This window comes from Astyanax mexicanus, unplaced genomic scaffold, assembly GCF_023375975.1.
Source record: "Astyanax mexicanus isolate ESR-SI-001 unplaced genomic scaffold, AstMex3_surface scaffold_36, whole genome shotgun sequence".
In the NCBI taxonomy this organism is placed as follows: Eukaryota; Metazoa; Chordata; class Actinopteri; order Characiformes; family Acestrorhamphidae; genus Astyanax; species Astyanax mexicanus.
Window position 1 is genome coordinate 2,185,001 of NW_026040046.1, and position 25,461 is coordinate 2,210,461.

General features: G+C 38.9%; 1 protein-coding gene across 2 annotated transcripts in view; it reads right to left on the minus strand.

Annotated features, from left to right (window-relative positions):
* The window catches only part of xpnpep1 (X-prolyl aminopeptidase (aminopeptidase P) 1, soluble), a 57,264-nt gene that overhangs the window by 5,047 nt on the left and 26,756 nt on the right, over positions 1-25,461 (minus strand). For both annotated transcript variants that reach the window (XM_049473284.1, XM_022662103.2), the window contains exons 9-18: positions 23,816-24,026; positions 21,842-21,931; positions 20,805-20,855; positions 17,513-17,571; positions 15,733-15,810; positions 15,492-15,563; positions 14,443-14,503; positions 11,290-11,359; positions 5,198-5,371; positions 4,530-4,606 (exon numbers count right to left, since the gene is read on the minus strand). In XM_049473284.1, the coding sequence (XP_049329241.1) occupies positions 4,530-4,606; positions 5,198-5,371; positions 11,290-11,359; positions 14,443-14,503; positions 15,492-15,563; positions 15,733-15,810; positions 17,513-17,571; positions 20,805-20,855; positions 21,842-21,931; positions 23,816-24,026 (943 nt within the window). The remainder of the gene's footprint in view (positions 1-4,529; positions 4,607-5,197; positions 5,372-11,289; positions 11,360-14,442; positions 14,504-15,491; positions 15,564-15,732; positions 15,811-17,512; positions 17,572-20,804; positions 20,856-21,841; positions 21,932-23,815; positions 24,027-25,461) is intronic.

Here is a 25,461-nt window from a genome sequence, read left to right on the forward strand (position 1 = left end):
GCAGCTCCGGGCAGGTAGAAACCGAGCAGCACTTCCTCTCCTCCTGCTCTAAATACACCCAGCTCAGACTGCAGTTCCTACAGAACATCACATCCACCATCCCATCACTCACACAGAGATTAATAACAGAGGAAGATCTGATCAGACTGTATTTAGGAGAGATTCCAGAATGTGCTGGATTATCTGCTAAATATGTACACAACTGCCACACCCTGAGAAACCAGAGCCCCACCCTACACTAAACAACCCTGCTTATATAATTATATATATATTATTGCATAAACTATATGTACATTTATTTCTTATTATAATTATTATTATTATTATTATTTTTTTCTCACATATTGTAATTTATTTATTATCCTTCAATTTTGTCATAATTTGATTATTATTTTTGTATTTGTTGAATTGTTTGCTTTGGCAACAGTTGTTGTTTACAATTCATGCCAATAAAGCCATTTGAATTTGAATTTGAATTTGAAAGAGAGAAAGAGAAAGAGAGAGAAAGAGAGAGAGAAAGAGAAAGAGAGAGAAAGAGAGAAAGAGAGAGAGAAAGAGAGAGAGAGAGAGAGAAAGAGAGAGAGAGAAAGAGAGAAAGAGAAAGAGAGAGAAAGAGAGAGAGAAAGAGAGAGAGAGAGAGATGTTGACGTTTAAAAACACCATTTATTTAACACTTACTTTAGAACACAAAAAAAACTAAAACAATAACCAAAGCAAAAAACAAACAAAACATCTACAAATTACCCCCCCCCCCCCCCCCCTCATCAGGTTCACAGATATGCCCCCCCAAGCCCCCACATAGCAAATAAACTGTCCACATTACCAGTAAGGCTGTAGTAAGCATGTTCCATCAACAATCGTCTTAAAACAAAACCCCTCACCATCAAAAGAGGGTCAGGTCCCCCACATCCCTTCATCTTATTCTTTCTGCTGCACCAGATAGCCCTTTTTGCTGCTCCATACAAAAAAATAAGAGAGTTACCTTCTCCCTTCGGTCCATAAATAAATAAAGCTTCATCAAAACACCCTAAAACTGCTAGACCCCAAGTCTTAACTAACTGTAGAATCTGGCCTAAGCGTGAGCACTGAGGAAACACATGAAACAGCGTCTCAGAAACCCCACAAAATGGACACCCATCCCGAGCTGAAGCGTGCCTGTTTGTGGCTAAACACTCATGTATAATCCTCCACTGAAGATCACCCTGCCTTTTTTCAATGGGCCTTTTATATACAGACCGCCAGCTACCTTTTGGGGACGCACCTGTCCCAATAACCCCAGTCCATTTATTGTTGTTCAAATCCTTTAAAGAGCGAAAATTAAGCATTTTAGTACATGCAAAATACAGTGATTTTTACTCAATTCAATGAAGTTCCCGAGAAGCGCCACCTCCAAAGAAAGGATCTTCCCAGAACTCTGGAAAACTGGCCGGTCCATCCTGACACGCCTCCACGGCCATAGCCTCTAAGAAATCTAATTCAGAGACAGACAGGTCAGATCTCAGAAAGTCCAGCACCTGAGACACAAGACGCACAGACCTCACACCAACCATTCCCACCAACTGATCCGCGGTTATCCACGCTGAGCCCCTTCTCAGGTGACGGACTCTGCTCCAAAAATCTGTTCCTCAGCACTCCGGACACCCGTGACATTGTTGGGAGAAAAGGGTTTAAAAACAAAGGTTCCTGAAAAAGCCACATAGAGGGAGCTGTCTTGATCTGTCTTGCAAATGAAAAAGCTGCCATGCCTGCAAAGTCAGTCCTCCAAAATCCACTGTATTAAAAGAAAGGGAGAAGAGATGTCTATCCAGACCCATGTGACCAGCTACTCGTAGAAGAGCGCAGGCCACATCCATCCACTTTTCACTGCTTGCAAGCGTAAGACAGCAACCCTGGAACGGATATCCATAAGTCCTTGTCCTCCTTCCTGCACAGGAAGAAACAGCACTGCAGCTCGGAGCCAGTGCTGACCACTCCAAAAAAAGTCTACTAAAGCCTTTTGGATACTATCGACCAGTTCCTCTGGTGGATTCAACACGGTGAACTTGCACACGGTCTTGCTGAGGAAGCTCCCTCATAAACTTTTAAGGACTCTTGTAAAAAAGAAACATCAGCATTATTATATATCACAACTGAAATATCATCCGCATAAGCAGATAGCACAATCTGACTGGCTCCGATATGTAACTACTTTCTCAGCAGAGAAACAAAAGGCTCAACTGCAATAGAATAAAGTTGTCCTGACAATGGGCAACCGTGCCTAATCCCCCTACTGACTGGGACTGGAATACTAAGACCCCCCTCCTACCTTAATCATACATGTTGCATCAGTGTACAATAGCTTTATCCAGGATAAAAACCCTCCCCAAAACCAAAAGCTCTTACAGTGGTGAACAGATAATTATGGTCAACAAGATCAAAAGCCTTTTCTTGGTCGAGTGAGAGAAGACCAAATTCAGAACCAGACACTAGAGCTGGTTTTCGTTTTTTTTCCCCCTACTAAAAATCAAACTAAAGATGATAAAGAACTGGTTAAAAACTAGTTCTTATTTAATTTGTTTTCACTTAAAATGTTCCCTTTGTGGTTAAAGTGCAACCAGAAACCAGCAAAAAAAAAATTGTAAACAGTGAGAACATCAAGTAACTTTTAAAAAGCTTTCTCCAACATAGTTTAGGTACTGACACAATGCACCCTCAAACTTAATAAATAAATAAATAAACACACCCTCAAAAAACAAATAGAAAGAAATAAAATGGTGCCTTTTCTGATAAAACTTACAAAGTAGAAAATAGAAAACAAGAACAATTTAATATGCTCTTAAGTAAATACTTTCCCATTGGGCTTGAATTGCAAAACAAAGCTTTTAAATAAGTGCCAGTGTTCTATAAAATGAGATGATCTTTTCTCATGAATATGCAAAAAATCTTGTAGAGCATACAGAACCTGGTACACAGTTGGAAGATGTGACAGTTGCTCACTCTGTGCCCAGCTCTACCAGACACCTTCGCAAAATCCAACATATCTCTAATAAGAAACAAATAATCGTAAACTGACCTCATTGGTATACAGTATGATTGGTCAACATGTACAAGTGTCTCCAAAACATCTTTCAGTCTATTATCAATACAGCGTGATAAGATCTTATAGTCTGTGCAAAGCAGTGATACAGGTCGGCAGTTCTTTAATAAGCAGAGATCACCCTTTTTTGCCAGAAGGGTGAGAACAGCACGTTGAGAGCTTTTTGGTAATATTTTAGCACTACAGCCTGAATCATTACGATATGCTGCTCTAACGCATAAACAGCTGCCCTCAGATTAGCTGTGGAGCAGGATGTGAAACTCTGGCAAAACAACCTGATTTTCCACCACTGCATGAGATTATCAAAATCACTCTTTTGCTCATTCAGCCCAAAACACCTTAACATTCTCACAAAACCATTTGTCCTGCAGAAGCTCCCTTTTAAAACACCACATACAATTACTAGGAGTATTAAAACAGTTAAAATATCAACAATAACTAAATGATGATCAGAAAAACATGTAGGTAGAATCTTAGCCTTACTAACCCTATTTCTCACATCACTGGCCCCAGCCATTTCACCACTGGGCCTAGCCAGCTCACCATTGTTCCAAAAACTACATGCTTCCCCACTATCCTGCACATTGAGGGCAGCTGCACCCTGACCAGCCCGCCCTCTCTTCTGCATCTTCTTCCCCACCAAACGCTCACTCACCTTTACTCCATGCTGCAGCTCCAGAGATAAGGATGTACCTTCACCTGGGCCCTGAGACACTTCCCCCTCCGCGGTGTCACTGTGTCCGTCCGCAGTAGATGACACACGAAGCGCTTGTGTCCAATATCACCGCATTCAAAACACCATAAATTATCAGGGTGCTAGCTTAAACCATGTACCCGCTCTCCCCGTGAGCTACACGGAAAGAGACCTCCAGCGTTTCATCTGGACTGTTGAGAAACATAAACACACTCCTCCTAAAAGACATGACGTGTTTTAGTGCTGTGTTCTTACAGCCGAGTGGAATCGGGTTAATCTCCCTCGCAATCTTCCCAAACCAGACAAGTTCCTTCTTAATTAGCTCATTAGGAATAAAGGGCGGGACATTAGAGATAGTAACTCTGATGTAACGCTGATTAACTAAACGCTCCTCCTTCAGAAAGACAACCACAGCTTTATTCATTCAGGAAGCTGAATAAATCTGTTCAGGACCTACAGCTTCACTCACTGCTAACAGCACGTCTTCCACTGTCGCTCCTGCAGCAGGAACACACCTGAAGCCATTAGCAGGAGATAGAGAGCCTGCCAAACCCCCCGCCGCTCACAGTGGATACAGCAATACAGTGATTCTTAACAGTCAGAAAAAAGTTAAAGAAGGTAGGACAAAAAGAGAAAACTCTCCAGAGAGAAGAAAACACACAGTTCAAACGGAAAACCAAAAAGAAAAGCAAATGCTCTAATGGGACCAACCACATTCCAGGCTAAAAACATATATAATGACATTCCATCAGTTCTTACCTTAGGTTTTGTGGGAACAACCAGAACAACGTTTTCCAGCCGAATGCCAAAAGAACCGTCCTCATAGTATCCAGGCTCTAAAGGAAAAAAATCATAATCATGACATCATAATTTAGTGTAATAAATTAAAGAGATGCAACAGCGCCACCTGGTGAGAGAAACTACCTATCACTCATGTCACCCAAAGTCCAGTGGCTCCTGTTACAGGGTGGATGTTTTAAGCAGTGAATAAAATTACAGGAAAATGTAGAGATGTAAGAATATAAACAAAAAAAAAAAACGATTGTGATGGCTTAACGACTGGACTGGGTCAGAACATCTCTAAAACATCAGGCAGGTCTTGTTAGGTGTTGCCAGTATGCAGTTGTCAATACCTACTAGATAAAGGACAGCTGGATAACAGGGTGAAGGGTCATGGGCTCCAAAGTTTTAGTGAAGTTGCTAGCATCCACTGTGAACTTCAGATAACATTATGCCTATTGGTAGCAATTAGCTTCCATTCACCATTAGCCATATTACCATTTCCTTTGACAAAAATAGTCGCTTAAACAGCTAATGGCTATTTTTGGTAATGATGAGCTTTTTATTCCAGGTTGGTTAATGTTACTGTAAAAATGGTTTTAAATGGAAGAATTATTGTGTGTATATGTGTGCGTGTAAGTGTGTACCATCACTGAGTATCATCCCAGCCTCCAGCGGTTCATCAGCGAAGGTTTTGTAGCTGATGCCACAGGGTCCTTCGTGTACGTTGAGGAAGCAGCCCACACCGTGGCCCGTACCGTGCAGGTAATCCAGCCCAGAATCCCAGAGAGCAGCGCGTGCAAACGAGTCTAGCAAGTGACCTACACACACAGTCACAAACACTATTAAATGAAGTTAATAGTGACAGTTTAATTAAACTATGAAATTGATGTCCATAGCGCTGACATTTCATATATTGTATAACTGTTCTCTATTCCTTTCTGTTCTGTTCCTGTTAAGGTGTTGGAACCCAAACTAAACATCACCCAAACTCTATCCACAAACAAGGCAAAAAGAGTCAGGATGTAGCTTCTTGCTCCGACTTCATTTGCCTCAGGCATGTGAATTTAGAGTAAAACTGAAAAGAAACAAATTCCAAAATTTATACCTTTTAAAATTAATACCTTTGCTAAACAGCCCACCACCCCTTTTCTTACAGCTTTCTGAGATATAGTAATCTTATGCTTTTTGCCCTGATAAATCTATTTTTACACCGTTATTCAGGCTCAAAGTATCTCCTTGGTAGAGCCCTGACATTTAATTTGATGCATTAATAACTTAAAAAGTGCACAAGAAGCGTATATATATATAAAAAAAAAACATTATTTACACATCGCTTCTTTGTAGCTCCGGGTGCCGCCATTACTGTACTGATGATGACAGACATATATTCATAGACTGTACATATACGTATATATACACACTACAGCCTGCTTCCAGGTGTAGCAGCTGGCGCCCAGTGCATTTATTTACACTGAGAAAGGTGTTTAATACACCGATAATAATCACAACACTACCAATTTGCACCCGATTTTTACACGGTTTCCCCTAGGAGGAAAAAAAGGTGATTTATCGGGGAAAAATAGGCCCCGATACAGCCGTTGTACAGAGTGTTGGGCAAAAAGCACAAAATGACGAAAGTGATGTACTTTTTATCCTGTTTCATTACACCCAGTCAATTTTACAAAGTCACATTTACACCAGAATTCTCCTTTAATTGTTTTCATGACTTTAATATTAATCTACAATGTAGAAAATAAATGAAATTAGGAAATAAAAAAACAGAATGAGAAGGTGTGCACAAACAGTTTTAAACATAAAAATGTGCATTTAAATATCAAAAGAGTACTTTAAAAAGACAAAATGGACCAATTGAAAATTTTAAGTGCTCAGGCTGATCCCGATATTTTAATCCTGACAGAAACCTGGCTCAGGCAGCATGTAAGTGACGCTGATGTAGCTCTAGAAAATGTCTTATAGTACAAAATGGACAGAAAATCAAGAGGAGGTGGAGTAGCTGGATTTATAAAAACTAATACAGTTGAGATATTAAAGGCCATTTCTAAAGAAAAGTGTTTTGAGTTTTTAGCTCTAAAGGTATCACCTATATTATAATAGGGATTTTCAGGCCTCCTTCTGCTCCATTCTCTGCAACAGATGAGTTAGCAGAGCTTTTATCACACTATACATCTTCAGAAATGCTGGTCCTATGGGAATTTTAATCTGAACTGGTTTTCTAATGCATCCAATCATTTAAAATACGTTTGAGGCAATCTCATCCTCTCAATTGACTGATTTTTTTCTAATAGAACAGAAGTTATTGCCTCTAGAATTTTTGAACATGGGTTTAGTGATCACTGTAAGATCTGGTGCATTAGAAACAGTTCAAAGACAAAAACAGGCTCTCTGATGGTGGTTATTTTTTATTTTATGTAATGTACAAGCTTTTTATTCTGACTTAGCAGTGAGCAAAATTCACTAAACTTTTGACCGTACAGATGTGAATGTTGCACTAGAACATTTCAGGAAATCATTCCTTTCAGTGGAAAACAAAAATTCTCCTTACAAAAAAACTGCAAATAAGAGACAGATCTAGCCCCTGGTTTACAGTCAAGGAATAAAGCCTGGTCAATTGCCAGACGCACAGGCTGTACACATGGCTTACATTCAGACATCTGAGAAACATGCACCTCTGCAATTAGAAAAGCCAAATCAGATTATTTCCTCAACCAAATTACTAGCTCCTCTAATCCACAAGATTTCTAGAAAGCAGTAAACTTCTTCAGAAAAAAAATCCAACAAATGTAACATTCTAGGTAATAATATTTTGATCTCTCACCAGCAGGAACTCTGCCAAGCTTTTAATGTACACTTTACTGCAGCTGGTCAGATATTTAAAAACCTGCCCATGAATCAGCCTATCATTACTGCTTCCCCACCTAACGCCCTTTCTTCTATTAATCCTCGGATATCAATAGGTAAGGACGATCTGGACCCCTACTTTCTGTGTCTCGCAACCACAGTTTATTTTAGAACATGTTATTTTTTTTTCATTCCATTTTCTCTTGCAGAATTCCCAGTATCTGGAAAACAGCTCATGTTATTCCTCTGAATAAAGGAGGAGATGCGGCAGATTTAAATAATTACAGACCAAATTATCTTGTTTATCCAAAATTTTAGAATCCATAGTGTATAACCAGCTCAAGTCTTTTCTTTATGAAAACTCTATCCTGTATAACTATCAATCTGGATTTAGAGAAAGACCATCTCTGCAACCACACTGGTTTTAAATGATCTATACATGGCCCCATTATTGATCTCAAAAAGCCTTTGATACTGTTGATCATGTTTTATTATCATGTTTCATGGTCTCTAGTGCCACCTATTTTGTATGTCGTCTAAAAAAAGCTTGACATTTTGAAAATTGGCAGATTCAATAATGCCTTTAAATGATTTTTAAAAATTGTATCGTTTTTCTGATGTGTAGCTAGAGGACTCCTCTGCCCCAACTATTTGGTTTAGGCTAATAAATTAGCTGTAGCTGTCTCAAAATTTCTCCAATATTCTCGGTAGATATTTTGGTAGAAGCATAGATATTACGATGTCGCACATATTACCAATTGGCATGTATTAGCTTCGCCCAACAGGAAGTCAGCCATATTAAAATATGTGAAATTTTGAGTCTTTGTCAGATTACCTCTAAATTGGCTCTGGATAGACTCCAGACATATACGGTGATAAATTGTGAAGGAATAGTCGATAGCTGAAACGTTTATGTAATGGCGTGCAATTCAATTTAATGGAGACGTAACACTAGACCAAATAGAAACATGAGCACAGTCAGAACACAGGACAGGTTACACACGTTTGAGGAGGTTACAATGAATAAAAACTTTACAGGCCTGCTTGGCTTACGCTGTAATTTATCTGAAATTTAAATTTTATATACATGTATTTCATCTGTGACATTTATAATTATAATATAAACCAAATTCATGCTGTTTTCTAGATTTTCAAATAGTGTTTTAAATTCCATAACGATTACTTCTCTGACAGGAACCAGCATCGAACAAGTCAGTAATTATAAATATCTCGGTATCTGGCTCCATGAAAAACTCCTTTTTAAATCTCATATTAACAAACTCGCCATTAAGTGCAGACAAAAGCTGGGATTCCTTTAAATAAATCCTGTTTACCTGTGCCGCTAGAAAAGGAATAGTGGAGGAACCATACTATAGCAGTGCTGGATTATGGTGATGTGATTTATAAAAAAGCATCCGCCATTAGACTCAATCCACCATTCTGCTCTGAGATTTATTACTGGTGATCCTTACACGACTCACCACTGCTCACTACTCACCACTGCTCACTACTCACCACTCACCACTGCTCACCACTCACCACTGCTCACTACTCACCACTGCTCACTACTCACTACTCACCACTGCTCACGACTCACCACTGCTCACTACTCACCACTCACCACTGCTCACTACTCACTACTCACCACTGCTCACTACTCACTACTCACCACTGCTCACTACTCACTACTCACCACTGCTCACGACTCACCACTGCTCACTACTCACCACTCACCACTGCTCACTACTCACCACTGCTCACCACTGCTCACTACTCACCACTGCTCACTACTCACCACTGCTCACTACTCACCACTGCTCACTACTCACTACTCACCACTGCTCACTACTCACTACTCACCACTGCTCACTACTCACCACTGCTCACCACTCACGACTCACCACTGCTCACGACTCACCACTGCTCACTACTCACCACTCACCACTGCTCACTACTCACCACTGCTCACCACTCACCACTGCTCACTACTCACCACTGCTCACTACTCACTACTCACCACTGCTCACGACTCACCACTGCTCACTACTCACCACTCACCACTGCTCACTACTCACCACTGCTCACTACTCACTACTCACCACTGCTCACTACTCACTACTCACCACTGCTCACCACTCACCACTGCTCACCACTCACTACTCACCACTGCTCACTACTCACCACTGCTCACTACTCACCACTGCTCACTACTCACCACTGCTCACTACTCACCACTGCTCACTGCTCACTACTCACCACTGCTCACTACTCACCACTGCTCACTACTCACCACTGCTCACTACTAACTACTCACCACTGCTCACTACTCACCACTGCTCACTACTCACCACTGCTCACCACTGCTCACTACTCACCACTGCTCACTACTCACCACTGCTCACTACTCACTACTCACCACTGGACACTACTCACCACTACTCACTACTCTCCACTACTCACTACTCTCCACTGCTCAACACTGCTCACTACTCACCACTGCACACTACTCACCACTGCTCACTACTCACTACTCACCACTGGACACTACTCACCACTACTCACTACTCTCCACTACTCACTACTCTCCACTGCTCACTGCTCACTACTCACCACTGGACACTACTCACCACTACTCACTACTCTCCACTGCTCACTGCTCACTACTCACCACTGCACACTACTCACCACTACTCACTACTCTCCACTGCTCACTGCTCACTACTCACCACTGCACACTACTCACCACTACTCACTACTCTCCACTGCTCACTGCTCACTACTCACCACTGGACACTACTCACCACTACTCACTACTCTCCACTGCTCACTGCTCACTACTCACCACTGCTCACTATACGATAGAGTTGGTTGGTCCTCACTAGCTGCATGAAGAGAATCTCAATGGCTATTTTTTTTATTTATAAATCACTCTCTGGCCATGTAGCAGCTTATATATCAGCTTTAATCTAATTTAATAACGGTAATTATCAGACTCGCTCCAGTGGCTGGATCACCTGTCAGAATGTTCAAGAGTTTTTAGTGAACTGGGAAAATCTGCTTTTAGCTACAGAGCAGCACTAGTGAGCTGGAATTCACTACAGGAAACGTTGAAGCTCAGCTCACTGGTGTCACTGAATCATTTTAAACTTTTAGTTTCTAAACACCACCAATTAATTTATCTTTTTCTTAACATTTTATTTTTTATTTGTTTTTATTTATTATTACTTTTTTTATTTTTTGTTTTATATTTTGTTTATATATTTCATATATTATAAATTCATTACTTTTTATGTGTAAATTTGTTTTTAAGGTCTGTTAGAATTTTCTATTTTTACACATATATTTTATTCATATATATTAAATGTTGATTTAAAAATAGTATTTCTTTTATTTATTATTTTTTACTATTTTATTATTGTTGTTGTTTCAAATTTTTTATTAAATGTTTTCAATCCCTTTGAAACTGTAAACGCTCGGCAACATTGTTAATAAGGGTCTCCCTCAATTTTTTTCCCCGAATGAAAAAAAAAGATTGATTTAACTGCTACTGTATATTGTCCACGCCCTTTACACTCACATGCCAATTTTCATGGGACAGAACAGCCCCCCTATAGTTCATCATCATTACCACATACTGTCTGTCCACTGTGGGTGATAATACTCCTGGTTCTCATGTGACACTGTGAATCAAGGGATTTGAAATGAAAAACTGGAATGGAATGTCCCATTCACCTGCACCCTTTATCAGGCCATGCTGAAAGTCTCAAAAGTAGTTGCACCAGTAGCACACTGGACTTTCAGCATATGAGTGTATGTGCTGCACTACAATTAATCTGAACTATTTACAAGACAGGACTGTTTTGATTATAAAAGGTACCTTTGGTTCCGTTGGGGAAAACTGCAGCGCTCACGGCGATGTGACCCTTCAGGACGTAAGTGAAACATTCCTGAGAAGCAGAACAGAAAAAAGCAGAAACTAAACCAGTTAGGCTGCACTACCCTCAACACACCGTACAGGGAGAACAGCGTGAAGAACACCGATGACCGCTTCCTGATTCACTACAGTTACACTCCAGGTACAGTGTCATAAATATACAAGGTATCAGTTGGTATGAAGAAATTAAATCTAAGACCTTCTTATACCACTCAATAAAAAAAACATTAAGCCATCCTTACTGTTCTCTCTATGCAAATAATCAAAAACCACAGTAATGCACAAGTTCTGGTTTAAAGCTTCCTGGTTCTCCTTCCCCAACACTCTTTCTTCTCAGTGATGACTCTATACTGCAGCTCCAGCTTCCTCATCACAGACTTCTACTCGCTGATCTAACAGCAGCAAAAAAGACAATTCTCAAAGCTCAGTTTAATCCTGCTCTTCCGTTATGTGAATGTGGAATGTACTACACATTGCTATTCATGAAAAATGTGCTAGATTTCAGGAAGCATCAGACAAAACTGGTCTTCAGTTATTAGTCTTTCAGGAATCTTACGTAATGTATTATTTTTTAATCCCTTTAACAGTTTTTTTCTCTATTGTGGTAATCACCTTCTCCCCCTCATCGTAAATAAAAAGTTAACAAAAAAAAAAACATTAAGACCAATCTGTCATAGCAAAATGACAAAAAAAAAACCACCAATATTAAATGTATAGATTTTACAGTAAGCTAGCGAGTCCTGTATGTTCTGTCACACCATTATTTTAAATAAATATAATATAATATAATACAATAAACATTGTACAAACAACTATTGGAACTGTACAAACAAACTGCAGTTCTATTTACAGTAGCAGACAAAAGTTTAGGCAAACCTGAAAATGAGTGTTTTTTTTTTATTATTAAATTTTTTTTATGCATTGATGATTAATAAAAAAAAGTCATCCAAACTGTAAAGAGTATGGAATTATTTAGTAAATAAAATACTGTTAAACAAACCAGAATACAGTGCCTTGCAAAAGTATTCTGAACCTTTCAACCTTTTGCCACATTTCAGGCTTCAAACATAAAGATATGAAAGAAAGAAATCAACTACAACAACAAATGAAAGAATCAACAAGAAGTGGGACACAATCGTGAAGTGAAACAAAATGTTTTGGATGTTTTAAACTTTTTTTAGAAATAAAAAACTGAAAAGTGGGGCGTGCAATATTATTCTGCACCCTTACTTTCAGAGCAGCAAACTTACTCCAGAAGTTCAGTGAGGATTTCTGAATAATCCAATGTGGATCTAAATGACCGATGATGATAAATAGAATCCACCTGTGTGTAATCAAGCCTCTGTATAAATGCTCCTGCTCTGTGATCAGAGTCTCAGAGTTCTGTTTAAAATGAAGAGAGCATCATGAAGACCAAGAAACACACCAGGCAGGTCCGAGATACTGTGGTGGAGAAGTTTAAAGCCAGATTTGGATACAAAAAGATTTCCCAAGCTTTAAAAATCTCAAGGAGCGCCGTTCAAGCGATCATACTGAAATGGAAGGAGTATCAGACCACTGCAAATCTACCAAGACCCGGCCGTCCCTCTAAACTTTCAGCTCAAACAAGGAGAAGACTGATCAGACATGCAGCCAAAAGGCCCATGATCACTCTGAGATCTACAGCTGAGATGGGAGACTCTGTCAATAGGAAAACAATTTCTCAAAGATATCCATAAAAACTCTTGTTTAAAGTTTGCCACAAGCCACCTGGGAGACTCACTAAACATGTGGAAGAAGGTGCTCTGGTCAAATAAAAATCGAACATTTTGTCCACAATGCAAAACATTATGTTTGGCGTAAAAGCAAAACAGCTCATCACCCTGAACAGACCATCCTCACTGTTAAACATGGTGGTGGCAGCATCATGGTTTGGGCCTGCCTTTCTTCAGCAGGGACAGGGAAGATGGTTAAAATTGGTGGGAAGATGGATGGAGCCAAATACAGGAGCATTCTGGAAGAAAACCTGTTGGAGTCTGTAAAGGACCTGAGACGGGGACGGAGATTTATCTTCCAACAAGACAATGATCCAAAACATAAAGCAAAATCTACAGTGAAACGGTTCACAAATAAACGTATCCAGGTGTTTGAAAGGCCAAGTCAAAGTTCAGACCTGAATCCAATTGAGAATCTGTGGAAAGAGCTGAAACCTGCTGTTCACAAACCAACGCTCTCCATCAAACCTCACTGTTTTTTATTTATAAAAATAAATTTAAAATATCCAATAAATTTCGTTTCACTTCACGATTGTGTCCCACTTGTTGCTTATTGTTCACAAAAAAATACAATTTCATATCTTTATGTATTAAGCCTGAAATGTGGCAAAAGGTTGAAAACTTCAAGGTGGCCGAATACTTTTGCAAGGCACTGTAGTTTTTATATTTTAGGTTCTTCAAAGTAGCACCTTTATCAGGTAGAGTCACCTAAAATGGCTTTCAGTTAACAGCTGTGCTGAACTTGTTAAGAGTTCATTACTTGAATTTCTTGTCTCTTAATAAAGTGTTTGAGAGCATCAGTTAAAGTAAAGTAGTGAAGAGGTAGAGTTACAGGTATACAATGATATTATGTCATTCATATATAGAAATAGTAATCTAGAATAGTAATATTCTAATCCATATTATGACAAGAACTGCTCAACTAAGTAAAGAAAAATACTTTAAGAAATGAAGGTCATTTCAAGAACTTTGAATATATCCTCAGGTGTAGTCCCAAAGACCATCAAAAATGTAATGAGGAAACTGGTTCTCATCAGGACCGCCTGTGTTCCTTTATAGTGTGGAGAAGGTGTGTCTAAACTTTTACCTGAATATAATTGTTAAAACTTACACTTTCAAATGCCCACAGTAGTGTCTTAAATCAGTATTCTAGCTAGTAAGTTTGTTAAGTTGGAAGAAACTTAAAAAAATATCTATATTTTCATGTATCGTTTTTGGCATTTATTTTGTATTGCCATTTTAAAACAAATTAATGCCCAATCTTAAACCACATAAAGACTAAATGGAAATCCTGATATATGCAAGCTTTTAGTGAGTCAGTAGGACAGTAGTTTAGACTTACCTTCTCGTAATCTGAGGGTGTTCCGAAATGAACTGTACGCGTCACATCTGTGGTTCCATCCCTAAAACAACAAAACAGTGTTATGGCAGAAGTCAGCAGCACAAACACTACAAAGTATTCAATAGAAACTGAATTGCTGGAAACAACTGTCTGTCTGCTGGCACACTGCAGTGAGCAAGTAAAGCAATAGCAGAAAAGTAATGTGTTCACCTGTATCACAAATAATGTTTATCAGTCATGAAACCTGCTTTAGATTTTAGTTTGCACAGGACTGGTCCCGATAACACCTTTATTAACATATTGTACTATATATAGATATGACTTCAGCAAATACAAATATTTAAATTAGTCATGCAATGATACACACACAGTAACTGTGCCTCCATACAATACAGAGTGTATTATATAGTAAAAAGTTTATAGCGCTTTGAAAATATATATATTTTTTAGAACCCTGACAGGATCCAACACTGAGCGAGTCACAGAGTATAAGTATCTTGGCATCTGGCTGGATAAAAAAACTCTAATTTAAAACTCATATAAATAATTTAGTTATTAAGTGCAGAGACTGGAATTCCTTTATCCAAATAAATCTTGTCTGCCTACGTTTGCCAGAAAAAGATTGGTAGAGGCGACTTTATTGTATTGTATTTGTATTGGACTACGCAAATGTAATTAATTGATTGATTGATTGACTGACTGCTCACCACCCCTATGTGTATTGAAGTAATGAAATAAGGAAAAGTCAGCAGGCATTCGGCAAAGAGATGCTAAACAGTGGGTTTAAGTCCATCTATACTCATAAAAATAAAGTGTTCAGCATCACTTATCACGTTTTGTATCAGTTCACAGTTTACCTCTTTCCAAACATTTGGCATTTGTTTGATTACCAAAGTACTGACAGTCGTTCTCTTTGCACTTGTAACATCAGTAGCACTGCTGAGATAAATATCTGACTGTTTACTATTGTTTATTTTTTTTGTTATTAGACATCCCTATATCTATTAAAAATCTAGCTATTCTGGTGGTGTAAAGTGCTTTGTACCTACAGGAACTGTGCTCCAGAATCAATCAGGTAAACCTCAGTAAGAGACAGGTTCCTGTTGGTCTCAGGAAGTGGCCTAAAACAAGGAAGAGTTAAACACCATCAGTGCAACAATAGAAGATGCCAGTTAGATTAGTAGAAAAAATGATTATATAACTAATGCTGTGCTTCCACAGGACTGTATTAAAGTTAATAAGGCCTAGATTTAGATAGACTTTGATTAAAATAGAATAGAGTGCACCAACCGGTAGTGAATGATTGACCCATTTGGTCCCACACTGGAGATGGTGGGAAAACTCAGGCCAACAAAGTCTTTCTGTTGACTGAAGAGGGGAAAAAGAGAACACTAAATGAAACAAATAGAAACTTGTAGAAATTTGTAACGTACAACATAAATTTTTCTTCCTGTTGTGGCAAACCATGAACTCCTAAGCACGAACTCCAAACCACCAACTCCTAACCACCAACTCCAAACCACCAACTCCTAACCACCAACTCCTAACCACCAACTCCTAACCACCAACTCCTAACCACCAACTCCTAACCACCAACTCCTAACCACCAACTCCTAACCACCAACTCCTAACCACCAACTCCTAACCACCAACTCCAAACCACCAACTCCAAACCACCAACTCCAAACCACCAACTCCAAACCACCAACTCCAAACCACCAACTCCAAACCACCAACTCCAAACCACCAACTCCAAACCACCAACTCCAAACCACCAACTCCAAACCACCAACTCCAAACCACCAACTCCTAAGCACCAACTCCTAAGCACCAACTCCTAACCACCAACTCCTAACCACCAACTCCTAACCACCAACTCCTAACCACCAACTCCTAACCACCAACTCCTAACCACCAACTCCTAACCACCAACTCCTAACCACCAACTCCTAACCACCAACTCCTAAGCACCAACTCCTAAGCACCAACTCCTAACCACCAACTCCAAACCACCAACTCCAAACCACCAACTCCAAACCACCAACTCCAAACCACCAACTCCAAACCACCAACTCCTAAGCACCAACTCCTAAGCACCAACTCCTAAGCACCAACTCCTAAGCACCAACTCCTAAGCACCAACTCCTAAGCACCAACTCCAAACCACCAACTCCAAACCACCAACTCCAAACCATCAACTCCAAACCACCAACTCCAAACCACCAACTCCAAACCACCAACTCCAAACCACCAACTCCAAACCACCAACTCCAAACCACCAACTCCTAACCACCAACTCCTAACCACCAACTCCTAACCACCAACTCCTAACCACCAACTCCTAACCACCAACTCCAAACCACCAACTCCTAACCACCAACTCCTAACCACCAACTCCTAACCACCAACTCCTAACCACCAACTCCTAACCACCAACTCCTAACCACCAACTCCTAACCACCAACTCCTAACCACCAACTCCAAACCACCAACTCCAAACCACCAACTCCAAACCACCAACTCCAAACCACCAACTCCTAACCACCAACTCCAAACCACCAACTCCTAACCACCAACTCCTAACCACCAACTCCTAACCACCAACTCCTAACCACCAACTCCTAACCACCAACTCCTAACCACCAACTCCAAACCACCAACTCCTAACCACCAACTCCTAACCACCAACTCCTAACCACCAACTCCTAACCACCAACTCCAAACCACCAACTCCTAACCACCAACTCCTAACCACCAACTCCTAACCACCAACTCCAAACCACCAACTCCTAACCACCAACTCCTAACCACCAACTCCTAACCACCAACTCCTAACCACCAACTCCTAACCACCAACTCCTAACCACCAACTCCTAACCACCAACTCCTAACCACCAACTCCTAACCACCAACTCCTAACCACCAACTCCTAACCACCAACTCCTAACCACCAACTCCTAACCACCAACTCCGAACCATGGCATTCTCATATTATTAGTATCCTCGCTGAACTAACATTTAACACTGCAACACAAAAACACTGTTGTTTTATACGTTTTGATAAACTTACCTGCGGAATTCTTCAGCTTTATCTGCGGCTGATATCTCTGTAACTGTGCCTTTTGGAATCTGTAGCACAATAAAAAAATATATATATACAGTACAGGTCAAAAGTTTGGATACACCTTCTCTTTTTTAATGCGTTTTCTTTATTTTATGACTATTTACATTGTAGATTCTCACTGAAGCAGCAAAACTATAAATGAACACAGGTGGAGTTTTATGTACTTAACAAAAAAGGGGAAATAACTAAAAACATGTTTTATATTCTAGTTTCTTCAAAATATTCACTCTTTGCTCTGATTACTGCTTTACACACTCTTGGCATCATTCTCTCAATGAGCTTCAAGAGGTGGCCACCTGAAATTGTTATTTTAGGTGTGCCTTATCAGGTTAGTTAGTGGAATCACTTGCTTTATAAATGGGGTTGGGACCATCAGTTGTGTTGTGCAGAAGTCAGGTTACTACACAGCCGACAGCCCTATTGGACGACTGTTAAAATTCATATTATAGCAAGAACCAATCAGATAACTAAAGAAAAACGAGTGCCCATCATTACTTTAAGAAATGAAGGTCAGTCGGTCCGGATATTTGCAAAAACTTTAAATGTGTCCCCAAGTGGAGTCGCAAAAACCGTCAAGTGCTACAACGAAACTGGCACACATGAGAACCGACCCAGGAAAGGAAGACCAAGAGTCACCCCTGCTTCTCAGGACAAGTTCATCTGAGTCACCAGCCTCAGAAATCACAAGTTAACAGCAGCTCAGATCAGAGAGCACTTAAATGCCATACAGAGTTCTAGCAGCAGACCCAGCTCTAGAACAACTGTTTAGAGGAGACGCGCAAATCAGGCTTTCATGATCAAATAGCTGCTAGGAAACCACTGCTAAAGAGAGACAACCAGCAGAAGAGATCTGTTTGGGCCAAGAAACACAAGGAATGGACATCAGACCAGAGAAAATCTGTGCTTTGGTCTGATGACTCCAAATTTGAGATCTTTGGTTCCGACCGCCGTGTGTTTGTGAGACGCAGGAAAGGTAAACGGATGGATTCCACCCACTGTGAAGCATGGTGGAGGAGGAGCTGTGATGGTGTGGGGTGTTTTTCTGTTGGGGATTTATTCGAAATCGAAGACACACTGAACCAGCATCTCTACCACAGCATCCTGCAGCAACATGCCATCCCATCTGGTTTGTGTTTATTTGGTCGATCATTAATTTTTTAACAGGACAACGACCCCAAACACACCTCCAGCCTGTGGAAGGGCTGTGTGACCGAGGAGGAGAGTGATGGAGTGCAGCGGCAGATTGATGCTTCAGTGAGAATCTACAATGTAAATAATCCTGAAAATAAAGAAAACGCATTGAATGAAAAGGTGTGTCCAAACTTTTGGCCTGTACCTTATATTTATTGTACTGGAATAAAATGTATTAATATCAAATGCCATCTTTTAATGTCATTTCATTAAAAAGAGTGTAATTAGTGCTGTTTAACTGGATGTTGTGCAGCAAGTGTTTAAGATTTTGCTGGTAATGATGTTTTGTTTGTTATTTTGAATCTTTGGTCAATAAATCATTTATTTATACTTTTATGTAGTGTCTAGAGTTTGGTCTGGCAGTGGGTCTGGGGAGTGAGCCACTCTCATTTTCTTGGTTCCAATGAATGTCAAATATTACAATAAATATATTGTGTTATATTTTGAAATATCATGTTTTTTTTTTACAATATATCACACAGCCCTAGTTTGTGTACATCTTGAGCTGCAAAAGCGATATACTGATTTATTATATTATCAAATCATCATCATAATTGTTTATTTATTTATGCTTAGATTTAAATTAAGGGAGACTTTCATACATTTTGCCACTTTATTTAACATAGAATCAAATAAACAGCCAAAATGTACTTTGTTTTAATTGTAAAAGAAAAAGAAATTTCACAACTACAATTCAAAAACACCAACAAAGCACAATACATTTACTTCAGCAGCACTATTTTAATTTTAATTTTACTTTAGAAGTGCAATTGTAATCCTGAATTCACTATTTCAGTAATACATTTCCCTCAGCAGTGCTACTCCAATCACATGTATTTTAAATTTACACAAAGCAAGGCAGGAAAACGTTTTGGTAAACAAACAGATGCTATGGCTAAATTAGCCCAGCGAACATTACTATCCCAGCCTCCTAAAGCTCTCATTTTTTAGCTGAAATTCAGACAATATTAAAGAGATAAAAACAGGTGAAGAACAACCAGCAAAGATATGACATGTATATGTGAGGATTTACTCCTCTATCTTACTGTGTTTACGCATGTGTGTGGTACATGTGTTGTAGGTGGTACATTAGATTTAGTTTGGTCATTGGTGGAACATGTTCTATAAAGTTTGAGAACCATCGGTTTAGATCAAAGTATATTCATGTGTTAGAATTAGTGGTGTCAATCGATTAAAAAAATTTAATCCGATTAATCACAACAAAATTCTGTGATTAACTGCAAACAATCGCATCGTTTTTCTTCAGACGTGATTTTTATAGTGGACATTTAATTTTATAGTGGATATTTATCTTGGTGCCTTAATAAACTTGTGTTAAAAAAAAATGATGCCAAGTTAACAGCCCGCTTTAACGCTGACAGCCCGAGTTAGAATGTTCCACACAAAGTTCTGACATTAATCCCATTGATCTTCTGTGGAGAGACATGAAAACTGCTGTTCACAGACCAAAGCTCTCCATCCAACCGGACTGATCTTCAGCTGTTTTGTAGAGTGGGCAAAAGTCTCTAGATGCACAAAGCTGGTAGATACATAACCCAAAAGACTTGCGGCAGTTTGCGGCAAAATTGGCTCTACTAATATTAATATTAACGTCAAAGTTTTCCGATTTTTATTTAATTCAAAAACTCAATCCTTTTCATCCCACTTCACAATTATGTGCTACTTTGTGTTGGTCTATCACTTAAAATCTCAATAACAACATGTGAAAAGGGTCAAAGGGTATGAATATTTTTTAATGCCACTGTAAAATTTAAATTTGTGCAAATAGAAAACTTAAACCTACAATTTACTTGCTTTGTCCTTCTATCACAACAGAAGAACAGAGGATCCACTAAAATAAGACTCTCATAAGTCACTCATTGTTTGGTATGATAATTTGATCCAAATCATATAAAGTACTTTTGTGGTTTTCAGACAAATATTTTATTTAAACAAAGAGCTTACACAATTACAAACACAACTAAATCCTTAATAGAAAACAAGTAAACAAAAAGCTAGGAAGGTTTTACAAAGCTGTATGAAATACCTCTTTCTCCAGCCAGGCGAACAGCTCACAGAGTGCCACTGCATCTTTAATCTGAAATAGTGTTACAGTAAAATAAAAGTGAGTCAATAAATACAGTTCACATCCAAATGCTTGTTAATACCTCTTCTAAAGAATGCATTCAGTTACTTTAAACTGCACCTATTTCTAATGCAAATGTGCAAATACTCTCAAACAAAGAGACTGTAGCATAGAATCGCTAATAGAATAGAACTTTCTGGCACAGTGTCTAGCACCAGAGGCTAGTAAAGTGGTATAAAGCCCCCCAGCATTGAGCTGTGGAGCAGTGGAACTGTGTTCTGTAAAATGATGGAACAAGCTGGGGAGTTAGAGATGAGGTGAGGTGGTGATCATCCAACAGGGCTCTTGTTGCTGAATGCAATCAAATCCTTACTTTCCAGACTTTCTACTTCCATATTGTTGCACTATAAGGTGCACCAGATTATAAGATGTGTTTTAAGCAGCAGGGTGTCGCCATGTTTTCCTTCTAATTCAGCAGGTCTAGCCGCTGGGTGGTGAGACCTGTAAAGCTAATCTTAGAAATAATAATAATAATAAATAATAAAAAGACTCACATTACGCTGTACTTCAGCAGAGTGGCTTTACATAAAATTCATAAATAAGGCGCACCAGATTATAAGGCGCACTGTTGATTATTGGAAAAATTCAAGTATTTTAAGTCAAATCAAATCAAATATATTTGTATATATGTTTTCACAAAGCAGCTTTACAGAAACATGATCACAGGACAAAGAATCAGGAAAAACATTAAACATAGAAAATACAGAATACAGAACCCCCAGTGAGCAAAATAAGGAATAAACTCTTTAATAGATCTTATTTCATCATGTAAACTTGTATTGCTCAAAAATAAGAAAATATGATTTGTTTAATCTTGTTCAGCTTCACAGATGTGTAACTCTCTCAGGCAAACTAAACCATGTGATCATACTAGTCAAATGAACCGGCTTTTAGAGATGCCATGGGGCACGGTACAGATCACCCAGTCTTGTACTCACATGTGCCATCTTCATGCCCTGTATTTCGGTCGGGTTCTTCACTGCTTTTGCCAGGCACAAAGGTGTGTACGGGATTGGAGACCTGTGAATCTGAAACAAGATAACAAATTATATATATATATATATATATATATAAACACTGCCAGTTCTTATCCCTGGACCAAAACTTTCAGCATTTTATTCTATAAAATTCCATTAAATCTCTAAAATGAAGCTGGAGAATAGAATAAGCTGGTCAGCGTGTGCTATAAATATTGTCCAGCGTGTGAATAAATATAATCCTCACAAGCACTTATCCAAGGATTCAAGCCCACTGCTGTGGGGTCAGTTAAATGAACCAGAACAAATACAGTGACATACAAAACTTCCAGACAAAGTCATTGGTTAGGTACAGTGGGGCAAAAAAGTATTCAGTCAGCCACGGATTCTCCTACTTAGAAAGATGAAAGAGATCTGTAATTGTCATGATCATAGGTACACGTCAACTGTGAGAGACAAAATGAGAAAAAAATATATAGGAAATCACATCGTAGAATTTTTGAAGATTTCATTTATAAGTTCTGGTGGAAAATAAATATTTGGTCAATATCAAAAGTTCAACTCAATACTTGGTAACATAACCTTTGTTGGCAAACTCTTTCTCTACATCTTCACCAGGTTTACACGTTTTCATCAGGTTTGCTTGGGAGCATTTTTCTTCCTCCAAACATGACGAGTTGAGTTTTTAACAAAAAGTTCTATTTTGATTCACTCTGACCACATAATGTTCTCCTAATCCTCTTGATCATCCAATAGCTATCAGTTGATTTATTCAGATCAACCTGCTGCCTATTTTAGATTCACTCTTTCCAGCCTGGTGCAGGTCTACAATCTTCTTCCTGGTGTCCTTCCACAGCTCGTTGGTCTTGCTCATGGTAGAGTTTGGAGTGTAACTGTTTTAGAATGTGAACAGGTCTTTTATACAGATAACAGGATCAAACAGGTGCCAGGTAATTCAGGTAACACCTGGAGGAAAGAAAATAACTGAAAAGAAAAGCTTAAAGAAGAAATAACAGGTCTGTGACAGGCAGAAATCTTGCTTTTTTGTGGGTGACCAAATACTTATTTTTCACCATAACAAATTCTTTAAAAATCCTACAAAGTGATTGCCTGGATTTTATTTCTCCTTTTGTCTCCTACAGTTGAAGCATACCTATGATGAAAATTACACCTTTCTCATCTTTCGAAGTAGAAGAACTTCCTGAATTCATATTGATATCAGTTCCTTTTGTGGTTTTGCTTTAACATGAAAAAAGATTTTCAATGAACACTCAACCTACAATTAATAATACTTTTAAAAATGAATAATATTAGTGTTTACATGAATAATAAATACAAAACATTTGCATTAACATTTATATTACAATTTAGCTTTTGTCCAAAATAGGCTAATTTTAAAATATTTGAATTTATTTCAGGTTTATATGAATTGATATTTTAAAACACAGCTTTACAGATCTACAAAATGAGATTGCTTTCTACCACCTTAGAGTGAAATAAAGAGCAGAAGCAATATGTTAAAGTTTAGAGGATCATTATAGGAGCATTAGGAGAAGTTCTCAGGTCTAAAATGGCTTGTTAGGACTGGGATGTATTCAGTAATTATTAGGAAAGTCCATGTGATACCAACTTCAAATTTTGACTCTCCAAACCTTGTCCAAGTTATCAGCAGTCATGGGCTCCTATAAGCTGCTGCAGAAAACTTTAAAACAAACACTAAAATTATCATCACTGACAAAGACTATAAAAAGAGGTTAAAGCAAATAAACCCTGTGTCAGTGAAACTGCTTGTAGGATTGATCGAAAGGTAAAACAAAAACCCTGTTTGTCTACAAAAGACTCCTGTTTTCTCTGATCAGACCTTAATGAAAGCGTCACCAGAGGAACGTCTTTACAGTTTCTGCAGTTACAGGCTGCTCTCTGTCCCTCACTCACCTTGGGAATCGCCTGGGTGAGGGCACAGCTGGCCTTGTCGCTGATCCACACCTTCTCTTTGGGGCCGAGCGAGGCACAGATTGCCTGCAGCTCCTTGTACACAGATTCGTATGGTAAACACTGCACCTTCAGCTCTGGCTTACTGGGACCATCCAGCTCCAGATGCTCCCGCAGCACAGGGTCCATCACGCGCGTCTCCTCCAAAAACAACCTGCAGCAAAGAACTGATCATAAGACTATCAACGACTTTCAGTAACTGAAACAGAAAAACTGAGTTCAGCTTAGATTTTACCTGAAATAAAAACAAGCTTCAAGTTCAGAAAATATGTGATTAGCCTTACATTGGCGAAACAAGAGCTGTACAGTACGGCTAGGATACTGCCAGGAATTTGTCATGGTAAATCATGTATTAACCTGACATTAACTTGTGGTTTAAGCGTTTCCCCATAACTAAACTGTACTATATACACACTAGTGGTGACAATCGATAAAAAAAAAAATCCTTGGATTAATCACAACAGAAGTCTACAATCAATTGCAATTAATACTGATTGTATTTGCATTTAAGTACCCATCATTACAAGCTTAGTCTAAAACGTCTCATTCTATTTTTTTTTATTATTTTTTTCATTCATTTTAAAATGTATAGTTGTGGACTCTAGTACAAATGAATGCCATGTGCCGGCTGCCTGCCTGTCATCAGCTCTGCCCGCGGGCGATCGTGAGCCAAGGAGGGCGGGGCCATGAATACTATAATTCACAGGTTGATGTAGACACGGTGCTTTTCCTGATCGACTCTTATTTATGAATATTCTCTTTTACTAGCTACTGCAGACAATAGAGGTTGAAGAAAAGTTTCATGTGCAGCATCATAAACAACTCAGAGACACCTATTGTATTTCACAAAGAACAAGAAAAAGTGGATTTTGGCAGAAGGAGACCTTTAAAAAGAAAGAAAAGGTGTGTTTAGAGTGACAAAACTGATTCATTATGAATAAAAAAAGAAAATGCTGGAACGTCCCTGTATTTTGCAAGGGAGACAAAATAATTGTGTAGTTGCTTGGCAACTTTTTTTATTATAATATCTCTGATGCTTTTAATGAAATGAGTAAAAGTTTAAGAGCTTAAGCTTCAAATGCAAGAAAGCTTTAATGAAGAAAATAAGCACTAGTGTAGCGGCTTCTTCCACCTTCAATAATGTGAAAAAGAAATAAATTTGTGGCACCCAAGAGAAACAGCGATATGTAACCCATATTTTTACCCGTTTAAAGGGTTGGGACAAAATATCAGTTTTGCCATTGGGGATGTCCGATCCGATCATGTGATCAGAAATCGGAGCCAATCACGTCCTTTCCAAAGGATCAGAATCGGGTGGAAAACATCAGTGATTTATTAAAAAGGGAATGTTGCGTTGTTTCTCCACTCGTTCACTATAGACTCTGAGAATGCTCATGCTGCGTTCACACTCATATCACCCAAGCCCGTCTGTTGAGTGTGTTCACAGCCGCTCGCTCTGCATAAAATCTTATCACACTCCTAATTACGATTAATCACAGAATTGTTGTTGTGTGACAATTTTTAGGTTGTTTGTTTAATAAAAGATGCCTATTTAAATAGAAGTCATTTACATGGCCAGTTAGTGCTTC